Genomic DNA, 17,918 nt, shown 5'->3' with positions numbered 1-17,918 from the left:
GCATTGAATTTCAAGAACAGTTTTTTCTGTAAAGATCATTGTCTTGCCGAGTGTTGTCTTAATGTCAGTGGTTCAGGAACGAAATGGGAATTACATATGTAGTCTGAGAATTATACCAGAGTGGTTTTATAATTTGGGTACCAAGATGTTTTTAATTACAGTCATTGAAGTAATGTTTTCTTCTCATGGTCAGTCATTGGCTTTTTGGGGGGATTTTTTTGATGGGAAAAAAGGAGAGCCATATTTCTGCAATGGATCTACAGAATGCCTTGATGTATTTAACACCTAACTTTATGTGTAGCTCCGTTCCCAGAATCTTCAGTATAACAATGTGGCATTTAGATATTAGAAAGGAAAAAATCACAGATATCCTGACATTAAGAAATGAACAACTGCGTCCTAAAGGAAGTCTAATGTATTCTGCAAAAAAAGATAACCTTGGCTAAAGGCATTAAATGTTTGTGTGCCTCTTCTTACCCTGAAGCTGGGAGCCCAAAAGCTGCATGTAAAGTTCTGAGTGCTTGTGAAATATCGTGGGAGTTTCACAGATGGGAAAGCGTGAAATGAGATGAGAGCACTGGAGTTGCTTCCGCTTTCCAACCGTGTGAGATGGATGCTGGCTCTTGAAAAGCCTAAGGCAGATGTTTGGATCTGGTATTAGGACAGTTGCAAAAACTTCTTAATGAGTTGGTCTCCATGTGTTTGACATGGTGGCACCTGCCAGCTTTTGTTCTTCTCAGAGACGCTGGGCCTGAATTTGGTGTGGCTGAGGTTGGGAGCAAACACAGGGACTGGGAAAATAAACCTTTCCGTTAATTCTTTGGGACCAGGAAAAGATACCTAGTGATTGGCAGGTTTTTGTTTCACTTACAGTCCAAGTTAGAAATTTAAACTCAGTTTGTCAGTTAGATAAACACAGTCTTGTCCCTAATTACTAATGGAGAGCAAATATCCCACTCTCAAATGCCCACTGTGTACTGAGATGGTGCAGTGATGCAGTCTTCTGTCAGGGAAGCTAAGCTTTGGAAGGCTTGTCCTCAGTAGTCTTTCTTTGGTCCATCTCCATCAGCATGGCACAGTGATACAGAGACACCTGGACTGGCGTGTTGTGCTGTTACCACTGTTGCTAAAGGGAAGAACTGTATCTTCCCAGGCTGCAAGATGAGCGATTTCAGTTCAGCCACAGCAAAAAACCCCTAAAGAAAGGCTGTGTTTTCCCCCACAGGTCAGGTCTGTGTTCAGAGTGTCTCCTACAAGCACAGCTTCCAGTGCTCAAGCCCAGGGCAGTTAGTTTGAACACTGTTGCTGTCTTACGGCAGCACCCAGTCTCCTCACAGCCAAGACAAGCTACTGAAGCATGGCTTTGCCATCCCACTTCCCTGGTAGGTTTTGTCAGCAGCAGAGCTTATAATTCACACTCCATCACAACACTGACTGCACGAGGCACGTGGTGGAGAGCTTGACATAGATAGAACAAGATGACATTTATATATATAAAGCAGACAGCACTACAAGTAAAGGCTCTGCTTCAGCAGAGCCCTTAACCACATGTTTAAATATCATTGAAGTCAAGTTACATTACTTTAATCATATACATAAGTACTCTGTTGAACGACAGTCTAATAGCAGTTTCCATCTCTTCCCACATGATCAAGGCTACTTCATATTCTGCTGCCTGCAATAGGGATTTCTTCTTGGTTACACAGCATGCGCAATTACTGTGACTTTTGGAAGACTCCCTCCACAATTTGAATTTGCTAAGCTGTCGTAAATAGTTTTATGTGGAATGCCAGTAAGACAGAATGGAAAGGAATTTTCCCAGCTCTGTACTTCCAGGGTAGATTTAACACATCTTTTCCCCCTCTTTTCCAGGACCACCTGTTACTGCCAGCCACCACACATAACAAGACCAGAAGACCAAAGATGTCTATAGTGTTGCCAGCTGTAAACATCAATGGTAAGTCCAACACATGAAAGAGAATGATAGAAGATTAATTTCAAAGAGACATGCCTGACTTGTACATGGAACCCAAACTCAGACCAAATGTCTCTCCTTGTAGCTGTGAAAAAGAAGTCGGCCAGGTTGTTACGGGGCCTTAGTTGCCAGGGTCCTCACTGGAGCTGGGGTGCTGGCAAATCACCAGTGCCTGCGCACCGAGAGTGTAGCACAAGGATGTGTGGTTTGGGCAGCATTCTGCAGTTTCTCATTCTAGCTCCTTCTAGGAGACAGGGGAGGTGCCATCCACCCACTCAGGGGGGTGGTTTATGCACAGGTGATTAAGGGTTCCTTGCACGTGATTTAGCTCCTTGGACTTGATGGCTACGGAGATCTCACTGAGTGTGGAGACTGTCCCCATCCTCTCATTTGGGTTCCTTCTACGCCAGCTTAGCGGGGCGAATTCCTTGGCCTTGCTGGTCGTTACTGACTGCCTTCCATCGGCTTCCTCGGCTGTTTGCCACTCTGTTACACAACGCTCAGTGGGAGGGGGACCTCTCAGCACTGCATGGTCAGGATTAATACTAATCATGTTACGGTGCTGCAGGACAGCATAGAAAACAGCTTTGCACTGGGGGCACAGGCTTATTAGCGAACAGAAATGTTCTTGCTCTGCTTTTTGGTCCCACATGAGAGGCAGGACGTGAACTGTATAAATACATCACAAATTCATGTGGTGAGGAACTGCATGCTAGGACGTGTTCGGGGCACAGGGTCACTGTCACAGTTATCAAACACATCCTGAGCCCTGTCACAGGACAAACTTTACTTGCTGCATATCTGTACATAACCCTTTTCTAAAACTTAAGTCTCGTACAGTACAAGTGAATCATAACCCCAAATGTTTTTGTGAAATTCAAGCATGCTGAAAATACTATCTGATGATGCATATTTCCATGAACTAAGAAAAAAAAATCTGCTCAGGCTTTCAACATTTTGATAATTACACTTTCCCATGCAGTACAGCGAGTTGAGTGTGATAAGCTAGAACCCGTTTATTTTAGGGGAATTTTTATTAGATGTATCAGAATTATTTTTGGTATTTATCTGCTTGAAACTCCCTTTTCATGTCCTTTACAAAAATCCTTTTCTGGCTGAGCTGAATTACCACGTGCAAATGTGCACTGTATCATGCTGTTTCTAAATTACTGAGTATCTCTTCTCAACATGTTGCTGAGCCTTGTTTTGCTTGAAGTAACTTTTTGGTTGTTGGAGTAAATATCACTTGGAAAATCCACATCAGATTCCAGTGACAAATCTTATCCTTTGTTAATAATGAAACATTGTGAAATTATAGTTGCTTGAGTTCTTTGGGATTTTTCTTCAGCACATCAACATAATCCAGGAAATAAAAAAAATGTCCAGGGATTTGTGCAGAGATGTTGAAACAGATGAGACACAAGGATAACATTAAGTAAACAACGGCATCAAACACTGCTGCTTCTGTGACACTCAGCCAGGTATTAGGGAAAAAAATTACAGTATACACAAGAGCGAGTAGGTAACTTGGCTTGATTTTAATTTGATTATTAGTAGGTCCTGTGGAGGAGACAGCTCCCTAAAAAGCTCTGCCTTGAGAGGAACCCATTTCTTTCCTTTGAGAACATTTCTCCTCCACCCTGTTCTGCCTCCACGGGGACTGCGCACGTCCTGAACAAGCATCTGGAAGCTAACTGACAACAAAACTTCCCTCCCAGCTGTCTGCTGTTTTTTTAAGCCCACCTTAATTCTTTGTCCACCTGTGAAGAGTGGGCTGCTAGAAGAGGACAGGTCTCCCTGGGAGAAATTGGCAAAACTTTCAGTGAAAGAACTTGTCCCCTCCTGCCTCTTCTCTTCTCACGCCTCAGCTAGATCTTGGTGGAAGAAGGGAAACCTTTTCCACTACTGCCTACTTGCCCTTCTTTGCCGCTGCCCCAACCCTGGCAGAGGAGATGAAGGGTATGTAAGTGAAGTGGCCTTTGCTTTGAAACTTGTTTATAACTTAATCACTTGCTTTCTTCTGCAGCATCTTTACTTGTCTGTCAGGTGAAGTTTACCCACGACGCTGTTCCCAAACATGGAACAGCTTACAGTTCAGTTGAGAACGCTTTGAACTCCTTGAACAGTCTTTTCCCAGCAGGACTGTCATCCTTCTGTGATTGCACTTTGATTGCTTGAATGCCTTCTGAGCTCTGGTAGAGACTTTGCCTTTAGCTGGTGTGAGCTGCTCCCAGCACCAGCTGCAGGGACAGAGAACAGGTACGGACAGAGATTAGGAAGTAAAACGAGTTGTCAGTCACTGCCCTACGTGACTTCACATGGTGGTTAACAACAGGGTTCTGCAAGGCTGGTCTGGCAGTTTTCACCAGCATACAAAGCAGAATCGAGTTTACAGTTTGAAGACTGTTTCTTGGAGGGGAGAGTTGGGGGAATTCAGCCAATGGCAGTCCTGGTGCTTTGCAGCTAATGCCAAATCTCAACAGAAAATTTGGTAGTGGGCGGGTGCATGTATGTGCACGTGTGCGTGCAGCAGGATGGAAGTTTAAGAGAACAGTATTGTACAAAGCAGTAATAGTACTTGATTTATTTTCCAGATAAAAGCTTGATTAAAAACTCTTGTGTTGCTCTGGGTTGGAATAACATACAAATGGCCATTACCTTGTAACTTTCTCCAGTGTGCTCCATCTCCTGGTCATTCTCAATCACCTGTGTCCCTCTGCACACCTGAGGATAAGCCAGTGAAATCCCCATTGTTGGCTTCTGTGCAGGGGCACAGAAATGCATTTACATATGTAAATGTGTCTCTTGTGTTAGTGTATGTTAAATATTTTTAATTATTACCTTATTTTTTAAAAAGTCTGTTGCCATTGGTACATATTAATCCTGCCCTTCTTCCCCTCTTTCCCCACCCTGTTCCAAGCCCCTTTCCAAGCATGCTGGGCCAGCCCCTAGTTCACAACCCATTCTTGCTGTCAGCTCCTCCATTTCTGCCTCCCTGGATGGGACGTTCTTGCAGCCATTTACCCTCCTCCCATTTCCCCACTGGCTGTTGTCCCTTGGTGCAGCTAGCCATGCCCACACTGTGTCACTCTGCACAGTGACAAAGGCTCAGCATTGGTGGACGCTGGTAGTACCTGCAGAAAATCTGCATGCTGGTACCAAAGGTCCTCACAATTGGTGAACCTGGGAAGTGTGGGGGGTGGGAAACAGAACTGGGCAGCCCTAGTCCCACTGTACATGGCTTTGGGGACACCACTGGTGAGCCTTTGCTGAGAAGTCATTCCAAGAAGAAATATCTTGTAGTTTCTCATGGGAATGAAAGCCAACTGCAATTTACAGTTAAACTCCGGCTTTTGTTTTTAAGCAAGTCATGTTTGTTATGCTGGATTGCAACTATTATTTTAGAAATCTAACTATGCACTTGAGACCAGTTAAGTCTCCAGTAGATTTCATTCCTAAAATTGCTTTTATTATAATTCAGAGTCATGTTGGCTCATTAAACCAATTCCAAATTGACATATAGGCAGTGACTTTCTTGAAGTTTAAATGAAAACATCTGCCATTAGCCTTCTATTTACTTAACAGCTGTAAGAAATGCAGCGGGTTATAACATCGATCTTTGGGTGAAAAACAATCTATGGAGTCATAGCATGGCTGAGCCACTCTTCCTACCCCAAGCACAAGCCTTTTGTCTCTGCAGGGTGCCTGCAGCTTTGCCTTGCAGGGCACACCACCGGTAGTCCTCCCCTCGCCGCGCACAGAAGTGGGAACATAGGTACAGTCGTTCAGTGTAAGAGATGGCATTTGATGTTTGAGGCGAAGGAGTTCCTGCCTAGGATTGGGTTAGGTGGGAGCAGCTGTAGGTTAGATGGGAACAGCTGTAAACATCTGCGCAGGTGTGTGCTCACCCTCAGTGCTGATGGCCTGAGCAGCAGCACGAAGACCAAAAGAAAGGGCCTTTTTTTGTTCTCAGGATCCCCAGGCAAAGCACCTCCCCGCAGGTGAAAGTCCTGTGTTTGCTCTCTCTAAATGGAGGGTTGGTGTCTGCACCCTCAGCTGAGCAAAAGTGCCAGACCTTCTGGGAAAGCCCATGGTGACATATGAGCCTTATTTTCTGGGAGGTAGCAGGCAAGGCAGAGAGTGCTTTGAATCTTCTACAAATGTTCTGGATGGGTCCTTAGTCTGATGTCCCACAATGGAACTTGTCTTCAGTCTTTGAGCTGTTTGTGTGCCTGACCCTCTCTAAGCTGTATGCTCCTGGGTTCTTATGGAGCCCTGTTCTTTTAAGGGTTGATTTTTGTCAGGAAACACAACAGGAAAATAGTATCAGAAAGGCAGAAATTTACTCTGAATGGGATGCAAGCTTTGCAAAGTCCATGTGTTGTGTTGGCCAACTTCTGATCACGACCACTTCCCTCAGCTTTCCTTCCTAGCATCCGTTATCATACTAGTGTAACAGACTTCAAAAGTGCTCTGAAATAACACATGTTCTAATTAAAAAGGCCATTAACGAATCTAGTGGTAAAGCTTTTTGATCAAAACTGGAATGATTTCTGCCATCAAGCAGCTTGATTATTTGCATGCAGCTACAAAGGACCTCCTTTCAACTGACAGCCATGTGCAAGACACTCACAGATGTCCAAGGCTGGTAGCAAACTGTCTGTGAAAAGTCCATAAGGCAACCAGAACTCACACAGGCTGAGAAGGAAAATAAAAACAAAGGCTCTTTGGGAAGTGACAATGTTCTGTAAGTTCCCATGTCTTAGGGTCGAATAAATAAAGTCTCCAACTTCCTCTGCCTTCCAGGGTCAAGCAAACAAAAGATGCCATTTCCGTCTTTCGGAACAAGAAGCAGAATTCCCAGAATTCTCCAGAATGAGGAGAGTCTAAAGTTATTTGGACCACTTAGTGGCAGCTGCCTTCCATGGAGCTTGCTGCTTAACATTTTAGGTAGCCTCCTCTCCCACTTTGAATAGCTTCAGAATGGCATGTGGGAGGGTAATGGCCCCAACTGATGTAGGATCATTTTTTTCTTCGTGCTCAGAAGCCAAGTCTTAGTCCCTGTGGCTCCCTCTCACAGCTGCTGGCCTCAGTCCCAGACTGAGAAGCTCGTGGCACTCTGCTGGGTACAGAGGGCACATCTCTTGGCTCCACAAGCATGATCTGTGGAGATACTTCCCTGGTTGTTTCTGCTTTTATGTATCTGGATTTAGCAGGAAGCGCTGAGAACTCAGCACAGCCTTACAAGCCATAGTCTATGAACAGAAGGCTCTGGAAGTTGTGCATCTAGGATTGCAGCCTGTCTATAAGATGCAAGAAGGGTGGCTGCTGAGGATTTTTAAGAAGGTCACTGAGAGTTCTTCAAAGCATCAAGACCTCTAAACCAGGATGTCGGAAAATATATCTGAGACTGTCTCTGTGCTGTAAGTCTGCAGGCTGCCCTTCTGCTTCTTGCGAAGCCATTTGAGGAGTAAGAGTCGTTTGTTGAAACCTGACCAGGGAAAAAGTCAGAGCCATGGTTAGCTCTCGGTTAGACCTCACTGCAACAGCCAGTTACTGAACCTGGATTGAGAAGTGGGGAGTCTGCTATCTCCTGTGTACAGTCATGGAGGAGCAGCATGTCAGGCTGCCGTGGTTCTGCTGTGATTTAGGATGGTTTGCTAGTGCCACAGATGTACTTCAGCTCTTGTGCTTGAGTAAAGCTGTGTGATAGAAGTCAGGATTAAAAACAGGGCAGAATATATTTAATCAGGGAATTTTAATGAAGAGATGTTATTCATATTGTAAGGTGCTGCGATCCCCACTCCTGTTCTCTTTTCAAAGTGACGTAAGACACGAGGTTATCAAAACAGAATACCACCCCTTAACTTTCCTTCTTTCTTTGAACATCAGAATTGATCCTTGCCCAGATTCAACAGCAAATAGAAGTTTTCAGCAGATACTGGTATCTTTGGGAGACTGCTGACCCCAGCCACCACTGATATACGTTGTCTTTGACAGGAAAGAGAAGATTAAATTGTTAAAAAAGTATGAAAGAAATCATTTAAGAATCTGTTCATGAAAGTAATGGAATCTGTGTCACTTGAGTTCATGTTTGTTTAGTTAGACAGGAAGCGATCAAGAAATGAAATCATAAAGGCTTGTTCCCCAATGACTTTTCATAACGAGCTGTTTACCTAAATTGCTAAATGAGTAACCTATTTTTATGTATTCAAAAGAACAGGAAGATGAGTTCAGAGGATCTTCTGTGCCTTCTTGCCCCTTCATTAATGTGAAAAAGAACATCTCTTGGGTTTTGTGTGGAAGAGCAGGCTAAGCCCCAGTGCGACTGGTCTTCCCTGTATAGACAGGATAAGTACTGTAGATGGCATTTTCTTGGGAACACACTGTTCACGAAGGGGATAGAGAATGAGTCATAAATTAATTGGACTTCATACTTAGTATTTCCAACGCCAATGTCAAGTTACTACACCAGATTTGTTTTTTTCCATATAAAAGACACACTCCTATAAAATCTACAAAGTAGAACTAAGAAGAAACCCGTGACATTAGCTGTGAGTATGGATGCCAGTATGGAGTTGCAGAAGGAGCCAAATTCAGTTTAGAGCTGACCGCGTGGGCATCTTGCTGTGGAGTCCCTGTATTCTAGGTGTTTGTTAGCCCCTGGGTGCTGATGCTGCCGTGTGGGTGTGTTGCCCCACCAAGCTTCACAGAGAGCACTGTGACAAGGGCTGCGCTGCGAAGGGGAGAGAAAACTGCCATCCCCAGGCGCGAGGTGACCCTCAGCGCGGCGGCTGCGCCGGACTGTGTTTGTGCAGCCACGTCGTAACTCTAGCCTCAGGCCCAGCTGATCTGCCTGGATACATTTTCGAGCGTTGTAAATTCAGGATTACCTAATTCCTCTCAGTGTTAAATTATAGGTGGCAAACACAGTTTTATGTTTGCGATACGTAGGCCAACTCTTTATCCCTGCAGTGATCTGAAACCTGATTATCCGTAATGAGCTCACCCTGTAAAAACGTAACAACCTGCAACAGAGCTGGTAGAGGAGGTTCATGTTTATGAGTTCAGTCTTGAGAACATCACTGGAGTAAACCTAAAGATGTTCTAGGTAAATAGTAAAGGTTCATAGAAAACCTGTTTTAGGTTCATAGTCAACCTAGTAAAAACACAGCAGTCCAAGATGGTCTTTTGTAAGGATTGCAGCCTTTAAGGAGGCTGCTGCCAAGGGGGCCAGGAGGCCTTTGCTGCCTTCTTGTATCCCAGGCCTCTCCTCCATGCTACAGCTTTTCTCACCCTCTTCATTCAGTCCACCTTATTCTGGTACGTTTTGGTGTGCTCCCTGGGCATCCTCTGGGCTTGATCCTTCGGAGTTGGGTTGGTGTGGGAAAGCATTTGAAGTATGCATCCTGAGCATCCAGAGAACACTTCTGGTCATCCACCACTTCATTTTAAATCATCTGCCTCCATCCAGTCTTACTCTGGGGTAGCCCCAGGTGAACTGGCTGTGGTGTATGCCTGTACAGCACAAACACCTTATGGGTGGACGGGGATAAAGGAAGGATTGCCAGCCCCAGCTGCCCTTCACCACAAGAAAGGGGGCTCCTCCCTTTCAGAGCAGGATTAGTCCGTTAAAGCTGTAAACCTGGGGAACAGAAATCTCTGAAATGAACATCTCAGGTTTATTAGCATGCTGCCTTCTGATGGGCACTCTGCAGTGTCTCTGTGTGGGGCTTTTTAATTAGCTGGCCAAGGCCTGGAATCAGAGAAGCTCACGTGGAGGAAAGCGCTCGCCCCACGCATTCAGGAGCTTCACAGAGATGGTGTTAAAAATACTCTTCTGTGAGCAAGAGCTGATCACAGTATCTAAATAAATGAGGTAACTTTATGTATCCGAGTGAGACAGGTGGAAAATTCAGCTCACTCTTTGGATACCGTCCAGCCTATAAAGACATTTCAGCTGTAAGTGAATACTTACAGCTCACACCAGCCTTCACTCTTAAATCAGTGAGATGCTCACACGGGGATACAAATTACACCAGGCAATGGAGGAGGTGCGAGTGAGTGGAAAAGCAATGCTGCATCTTCCAAAAACATGAAGTCAAATAGTTTAATTAATTATCAGTAAGTGCCTACAAATTGAAATAGTGAAGTAGATACTATATACAGTTCAAAGGTAAGGGCTAAATAAGAATAGGAAAACACGTTAAAGGAAACCCCAGTAGTGTAAGGTGCTGGCAAATGGTGTGAAGATTGAGTAAAGTTCAGTGCAAAAGTCTTTAAAAGGGCCCTAAAAAACCCAACTGGCTTAAGTAACGCGTTAAAGGAGATTCATAGAAGTTAGAAGATATATTTTAAACAATAGACATTGTAGCCAAATGAGGGAATAGAAAAAAGGAGTACAGTTTCTGGCAGATTAAATGTCAAACCGTAAGAAGTCAAGCCAGAAAAATATATTGAGGAACAGTATGCCTGAGGCATGAAAAAATCATAAAAACATTTTTCAGAGGATGCCTGCCAGGGAATCTCTAGTGCCTGTAGAGATCCAAGGTGTGAAAGAGCACTGAGAGTTGAAGTCAGCGCTGTTGAAGGAAGGAGCAGGAGGTTCTTGTGCTGGTGTTAGCTGCTGCTGCGGCCATCTGGGTACTGGGGAGCGAGAAGCGGCCAGCGAGGCACGCTGGGACCGGGTAAGAGCAAGTGTGGCTTTTGCACAGGCTGGCTGAATCTTTGAGAGCTGAGCGTGCCTGGGGACATGTGATAGATTGGGCAGAGCTAGCACAGCTTCTGCAGAGGGAAGCCCTACCTGAGGGCTCTGTCCCAGGCCCCAGAGGGATGGCGAGTATGAGGGCAAGGATGGGCTCTCCACACAGTAACATACCCCGAGTGTTAAGAAAAACTTGGACAAAAGCAGTTCTTTAGGAAAGAACTCAGGTTTTTGTGAGGCAAGGGCTTGCTTGACGTTTGGTGTCTCCCTAAAGGGTGTAAATGAAAGGTGAAAACAGGTGGTCACATTTTGGGATGAAGGGGACTCCCATGCAGGTCTGTGCAGGGGTCACTGCCCCTGCATCTCCAGGTGTGGGCTGGAAGATCTCAGGAAGGAGTGAAACTGTTCAGCAGGTGAAATTTGGTGGGTAAAAAATACAGTGCTGATGACAAGGTTGCAGGGAGCAGAAGAAGCAAAGGACAGAGGCTGGAGACAGACCAAGGCAGAAACATCCCATGACTGCTTGGGCAGCACAAAAAGTATGAACAAACTCCCCACACAGCCTGCAAATCCGGACATACCCACCTCCCAGAGAAACATGTGGGGCAGCCCCAAAAGGCACTCTGGCCGAGCCTGCTTTCCAGCACAGGGGTTGGAGGGCTCGTCCCAGGACACATGTAGGACACTGCTCCCCTGATTACGTTGCTCCAGTGTTTCTGGCCACGGCCCCCGTTCCTGCATGTGTACAGACCTGCAGCCTGGCTCACAGTTTGAGGGGTGCTAAGGGACCTGGGCAGCTCAAAGGTCTCACTTAACGTGTGTCAAGCACTGGGGACAGCCAAGTCCGCAGAGTTGAGACCGCTGCAGCTGGGTTGTTTGGAAATTCTGTTCTAAACAGAATTTTGCTTTGAAAAGAAAAGCTATTTGGGTCACAATACAACTTCCCCCTTTGCCTGAAATACTCCCATCTCACAAGCAAATCTTTAAATGCTTCAGGAACCCTGCTGCCTTTTGAGGGTATTTTTAGTCTTTGTAGCTGTTATAGTAACACCGCTTTGTTTATATACTTATTTGGTAGTGTGTACCAAACCTTCAGTGGGAACATTGTCCAGATGTGCCGGGTAGGACAGTCAGGGTTGCTCAGCCCTGGTGAGATGGAAGATTGCAGAAGTGACCGAGCCGAGAAAGCCCCCTGAATTATGTCAGCAGCCCAGCACGGAGCTGTGTGCCCCTGGTGCCCTCACCTTCTCCTGAAGCTTGTGCTTTCTGAACTCTGCTCTGTTTTGGGCCAGGGCAGGTTGCACTGCAAATTACTTGGGTAAAATCATTGTTTAAACCAAACATCAGCATCATCAGCTTGGCACAGCTAGCCCAAAGCACCCAGGTACTGGAGCTCTGGTGGTGCTTTGAAAGCTGCCTCAGTTCCTGCTGCTGTGATAGATGGGGCTGCAGAAGGGGCTCCAGGTGTAAATTTGAACACTGACACTGGCGCTCTTTGGAGCCCGTTGTGGCAGAGTGCTTGCTCATTCCAAGGAGATGTGGGAAGCATCAAGGGTGTTGGTGGTTTTGTATCCCTTTACGCAGAGCAGATTCCCTGGCACCTGCCTTTGGATCAACCAAACTGGTTTCACGGATTGCAAATTCGCTCTGTGCTGTTGTCCACAAGGAGAGGGTGGTTCTCAAGCCTCGCTGGCAAATACAGGCAGCTAAAGTAAGGATGGGACAAGTGATTTCCATCCCTGTGTCTTACCAGAACATACAGTCCAGATCTGTGTGATCAACACTAGCATAACTGTACAGTCAGTGTGCGCAGGGTGAGAGTAGAGCTGGGCACGTTCTGACCACTTCTACAAGTCCCCTACTAAGAAATCAGCCAGTAGGTATGTGGTTTATCTACTGCAAAGGCAGTTAGGGTCTTTGAGAAGGGTCTTAGGATTGAGGGATGTCAAATCAGTGGCCCAGGCCGTGAATTCTACAGGACTGGTCTCACAGAGGATTTTTTGAATAGTCCACTGTGGGTCTGCCAGAGGTATGGTGAAATTTGTAGTTGATTTGGTAGAACAAGGCTCTGTCAGGGTACCTAAGGCACAAGCATATCTTCAGCTTTTCCATGGTGGTTGGTGACAGCCTTGAAACCCCTGACCCGCTCAGGCGGTGGTTCAGGGGAGCCCTGTGCAGCCTCTCTGACAACTGTGCGGTTTTCAAGACAAGCATTTTCCTGCAGCAAAGCTCTGTGCATGAAAGTGGTAAGGGACAAATAACTTGTTCCTGTCCTGTCACTGCATCCATAGGGCCAAACAGCCAGTTGACATGTATCAAGTTTGAGTCTAGAGAGACAATTCACATAATTTCTTCTGACTTGCTGCAGAACAGACGTGAAGATCTTCATTGCCTGCTTCTTGAGCCTTTCTCTGACCTCTCTAAGACAGCTTCTCTTGTATAAGTAGGTGCTCTAATAAGACAGTTTTGAAAATCCAATACTTGGAATATGAAGACCATCTTCCATCATCTTTGGTAGTTTGTAACAGTAGCTATTACCTGCAACGTTTTTGGTTTGGACTGCTGACTTCAGCTTCCATCAGCTGGGTTTTGTGACACGTTTGTTTTCAAGAGGAGCTGTCATAAACCTTAGGCAGTGGTGCTGGGGAATTAAGATTTCTGCTCCCTACACCAAGCTCGTGCTGTTTGGTACAGTCCCAGAGAGCCAGGGAGCCTCTTTGAGAAGGTGCAGCCAGATTGTGCAATGCTTGGCACAGTCACCTTTGCTGTTAATTTGAAATCGTCTATCATCTTGTTAACAAATAATTAAGTGCAACACAGCCTTCTGGCCTGGGAAGGATAGCTTCTTAAGCCTGAGGCCGTGTGAATGGCTGTGTGTTCTGAACTTCAAAGAGGAGCAATAAATGTGTTTATAAATCCCGACACCTCTACAGGAGATGTGCTCCTGTGCTTCACTTACCTCATCCCACAAAACATCAGTCATGGGTAATTCGGGACAGCAAACTTCAGAAGCAGCTCAGCCTTGCTGATGCTCTGGGCTGCGAAGCGGGGCTGTGTGACGTGGGTTGGCAGCAGTGACTTTGGGCTGTCAGTCCTGCCTTCACAGACACCCCTGCCCGTGTCTGCCCCCCGCCCTGCCTCGCAGAGGGCTGTCAGGTGTGATGGGTGTGCAAGAGCAGGACACAGCTGGTTATGGACACTGACCCTGCCAGGGATCAGCCGTGCTCGATGGCCCAGCTCATCCCTCGTCACAGCCTCTCTAGAAAACCCACCTTGTGCTACATTGCTCTCTCCCAGACGTTGGTGCTGCTGCACAGCCCCAGGGAAGAGCAAGGAAAGCAAGCCTGACAGGGCTATTTTTAAAACATCTGATGTGGGGATCACAAGGTGAAATTGTTCTCTGGATGAGGTCAGGCCACAGGGGTCCCTGGAGAGCCCACAGCTCTACTCCTGATACTGCCCATTTGCTGCTAAGGGAGTAGGGATAGCAGAGCTGAACACGTCCAACCACGGAGCCATTGGATTTAAACTGACCATCAGGGAAACGTGGTACAGCACTGCTGCCTGAGCTGTGGGTGCTGCTGTGCCTCCCTACCCTCTGGCAAATCTCACTGAAAGGGTTCCATCCAAACTGCTGTACCTTGTCTTTGTCACAAGCAAAGAGCAGACGGACAGTTGTCAGAGCTCATTTGACATATGTTGGCTTCTTTGTGGACCTGGGCTCTGTAATGGCTTCAGTCTGAGGGCTTCAGTCATAAATAGGCACCTGCAGCTCACAGAAGGGCAGGGCTGGAGGGACCATGAACCACTGCAAGTGACTGTGAGTGTCCATGAGTGACTGTGAGTGCCTGTGTCTATGCAATGGGAAGGTCGGGTACCCCAGGTTTTGTCTGACAGGAGGTCAGCCTTTCCTTAAAGACTACCAGTCACAGAGGTCCTCTGCTCTCCTGAGGTAGCTTCATGCAGGGCTTGTATTTCATTGTCACTAGAAACATGATCACAGATAAATCTATTTCTGTGCTTTTGGCTCATGCTCAGCGATCCTCTGCAGTCCTCAAGCTTTCTCTGCAGTGCTTCTGCCCGGCCCCATTTTGTACTCATGTTTCCCAGTTCTCCTGAGCGTTTACTTTACTCTGGCCTTGGTTGACATGCATCCTGAAGATTTTGGACAGCTTCTCTCTTATATCGAATCTGCAGCCTATACTCCAAGGTTGCTGAAATCTCTCCAGTTTAGCATCTTCCAGAAATCTTGCAAGTATGCTCTCTATTCCTCATCCAGATCATGAGACACTTCAATGGCATCACACTCAGGACAGAGCCACGTGGAATCATTTTTGTGGTGCCTGCCCCTCTAGCAGCCAGCCAGCCTTTCCAAACATTGGGCTGTGCTGGCTGCGGTCAGGTCACGTTGGCCCGTTGTTTTGCTGAGAGCATCACCTCCACCCTCTGGGCCGGGCTGGGCTCTCCAATGGTGGCCCAGCACCCTGGGGCTGGCAGGGCTCTCACACTGCTCCTTTCAGCTGCTGGTCCCAGCAGCATCACTGGGCAGCAATTGCTGTCTCCGCGGAAAGTCCCACCTCCTCTTCTGCGTCATTTTGGTGCTCACAACAGTGAGAAAGGCTGCTGGAAATGCCTGTAGTGGGAACTATTCCTGCTGCTGTCCTCATCCTTGTGTGAGATGTGACCCTTCACAGACACTTCCTGCAGCAGTTCACGTGTCAAATGGCAGTCGGGCGTGCAGGCCCCCTACATGCCTGCCAGCCAGGGAGGCTGCTCCTGAATGTGATTCCTCCCTGCTGTCTCAGCTGTGGTGGCCTCAGAAGACACAGCACCTCTTCCACAGTGCAGCAGAGCTGTGGCTTACTTTTGATTGAGGTCTGTGTAGTCACGGGGTTGTCCGTGTCAGTGCCGGGAGAAGCTGGATCCCGGCTGGCTGAGATGGGCTGATCCGGTTCCCATGCTCCCAGCTCCCTCCCTCACAAGGGCTGCTCCCTGGGAATGCTGTTCTCCTCCCGTTGTGCCGTGCCAGGGATCCTCCTGATAGGAGGGAGCTCTTTCTGCCTTACCAAGAGGTCTTCCTGGCCCTGGCCGCTGTCCCATCCCACCTCGCCCACTTGTGGATTTGGAGCATGTTTTCTCCCATCGCTGGGGTCCTGTGCAGCTGTTGTCTTTGCAGCATGGGGCTGAGGAGCTGTGCTTTCAGCTGGCCACGTCACTGCAAGCCAGTCTGTCCCTGCGTGCTCTCTGCAGCCCAAAGGCCAGGCTCGTGCCCCCTCCAGCTTCTCCTTGTGCTCCCAGCTGCCCCAGGCAGCACCACCAGCCCAGCCCTCTCTGACATCTGGTCTTGAGCCTATTGGGTGAGAACCAAGAGCACATCCAAAGGATGAGAGAGACCTGGAGGGATGGGTTCAGAAAGGGTCTCAGCTGGGGACGCAGCACCCAGAGCTATGGGAGGGCTTTATCAGCTGTCCCACAGCCAGGAGGAACAAGGTGCTTGTCAGGGTGTTTGGATCAGCGCCATAGAGACTTGGACAGCTGCTCATGGCCTCGGTCACTCGGTGGCACACATGGAGCCTTTTCCATTTCATTTCTGCAGGTGGGAGCTTTTATTTCCCTCGCAGGCTCTCAGCCCCCATAGCAAGGGTTTGCTCCTGCTTCTCATTACTGTACCAGACATACTTGATCTAATGGCTTCTACAGGTGCCGTGGGGCACAAGAGGGTCCGGCCACGGTTGTCAGCTGTCATCCAGAGTCAGAGTTAATCCAGGAAAACAGTAAAAATTAGTAATGTATATTGCATTCCTCCAATCCATACGCTTTCCATTAGGTGATCTTCCATCCTGCTCAGCACAGAAAGAAAACCCTGCCGATGGCAGTCAGCGTTTCTGCCTCTGCAAGGCAAGGATTGGTCATGCCTGGAAATCCGATCTCGGCTCTTGCATTCCTGGACACACTGTCTATGCGGGGAATAGTCTCCCACCTTTAAATCCAGGCAGCAGATGCTGGCCATGTGCACAGTCTCTCTCTGTAAGCCCAGGAGCTTCGGCAGCAGCAGACGTACCCAGCCTGGGGCTGCACCAACGTGGCATGCCCTTATGCTGGGGTCTGTGTGCTGACCTGGGTCTCCCAGTGTCCCGAGATCCCTCAGGGTAATGGCCTTGTCCAGTGTCACCACAGCGTCGTGCCAGTACAACAGCTTGGTCATCACAGTAATGAGGCACAGATAATTCTTTTGAGATCGCATTTTAACTATTTTATTAATAATCTGGGGAAGAATTTCCTCTGGAGTCTTGGTGTCGAGAGGGTCACAGTATCCTGAACCCATTGGAAAGCAAAGAGCCGGCTTGTTTAAGCCAGGCCTGTCTTCAGCCACCCCTGTGCTGCAGTGGGTCAGGACCAGCAGTTCGGCAGGAAGCGTTACACAGCGTAAAGTCCATCAGTAACTGTGCAGATGAAGAAGGGGAAAAGACAAGACTTGGTTCATTTCCAGGTGTCATTGTGCATGCTGAGCATGGCCTGGGCCCCTTGAGGTGTCACGAGCAGGCTGGGACTGTGTTGTGTAAATGTAGCTCCATGTGGGGAGCTGAGAAAAGGAAGGGATCCCCCCAGCTCCAGCTCTTGCTCCAGTCAGTAGAATGGTCCAGAAAACACTGGTTTTGGTGCCAGTGGATCAGTAGCTTGCAGGGAGAACACTGACTTTTTCTTTCATGTCTTACTTCTGCAGAGAATGTGATCAACGGACAGGACTACGAGGTGATGATGCAGATAGACTGCGAAGTGATGGACACCAGGATCCTCCATATCAAAAGTTCATCTGTCCCTCCCTACCTCCGAGAGCAGCGCAGAAATCACACTGACACCTTCTACAGCGCGTCCCCCTCCGTCCCAGAGATGCCCCATCCCCTGAGGGCTATTGTCAAATCCCTGCAGTAGCTCCTGCTGCATAGTGGCATGGCCCCTGCATCAGGCATGCAGCAGGTCCTGCTGCCAGACCAAGCCCCTTTGCTGGTGGGTCCCTGGGGCACAGCAAGGGAAGCCCCCATGTAGCCCATCCCTGTGCCCGACCCTACCCAGCGGCCGTATCCTGCCCAGGGATTGTACAGCTCAGCTGGCACCTTGCTGGGGACAGACCTGGGGATCCTGCACAACGTGCGATGCCCAGTGCCATGGGTGCAGGCCTGGTGTCAGCATCGGCAGCTGGCACTGGAGGGGCACGGGTCATCCTTGCTACTTATGCAC

At 47.8% G+C, this 17,918-nt stretch overlaps 1 protein-coding gene across 1 annotated transcript in view; it reads left to right on the top strand.

Moving 5' to 3' along the window:
* The window catches only part of ATF6 (activating transcription factor 6), a gene marked incomplete at both ends in the record, with an annotated part of 76,767 nt that extends 59,155 nt beyond the window's left edge, over window positions 1-17,612 (top strand). Inside the window, 2 exons of the mRNA XM_084266207.1 lie at window positions 1,873-1,957; window positions 17,404-17,612. Of these exons, the coding sequence (XP_084122333.1) occupies window positions 1,873-1,957; window positions 17,404-17,612 (294 nt within the window). The remainder of the gene's footprint in view (window positions 1-1,872; window positions 1,958-17,403) is intronic.
* Between the last annotated feature and the right edge of the window lie 306 nt (window positions 17,613-17,918).

The sequence above is a fragment of the Gallinula chloropus genome (genome assembly GCF_964237585.1).
Source record: "Gallinula chloropus genome assembly, chromosome: 6".
Classification (NCBI taxonomy): Eukaryota; Metazoa; Chordata; class Aves; order Gruiformes; family Rallidae; genus Gallinula; species Gallinula chloropus.
This window is presented reverse-complemented; position numbering and strand designations above follow the sequence as displayed.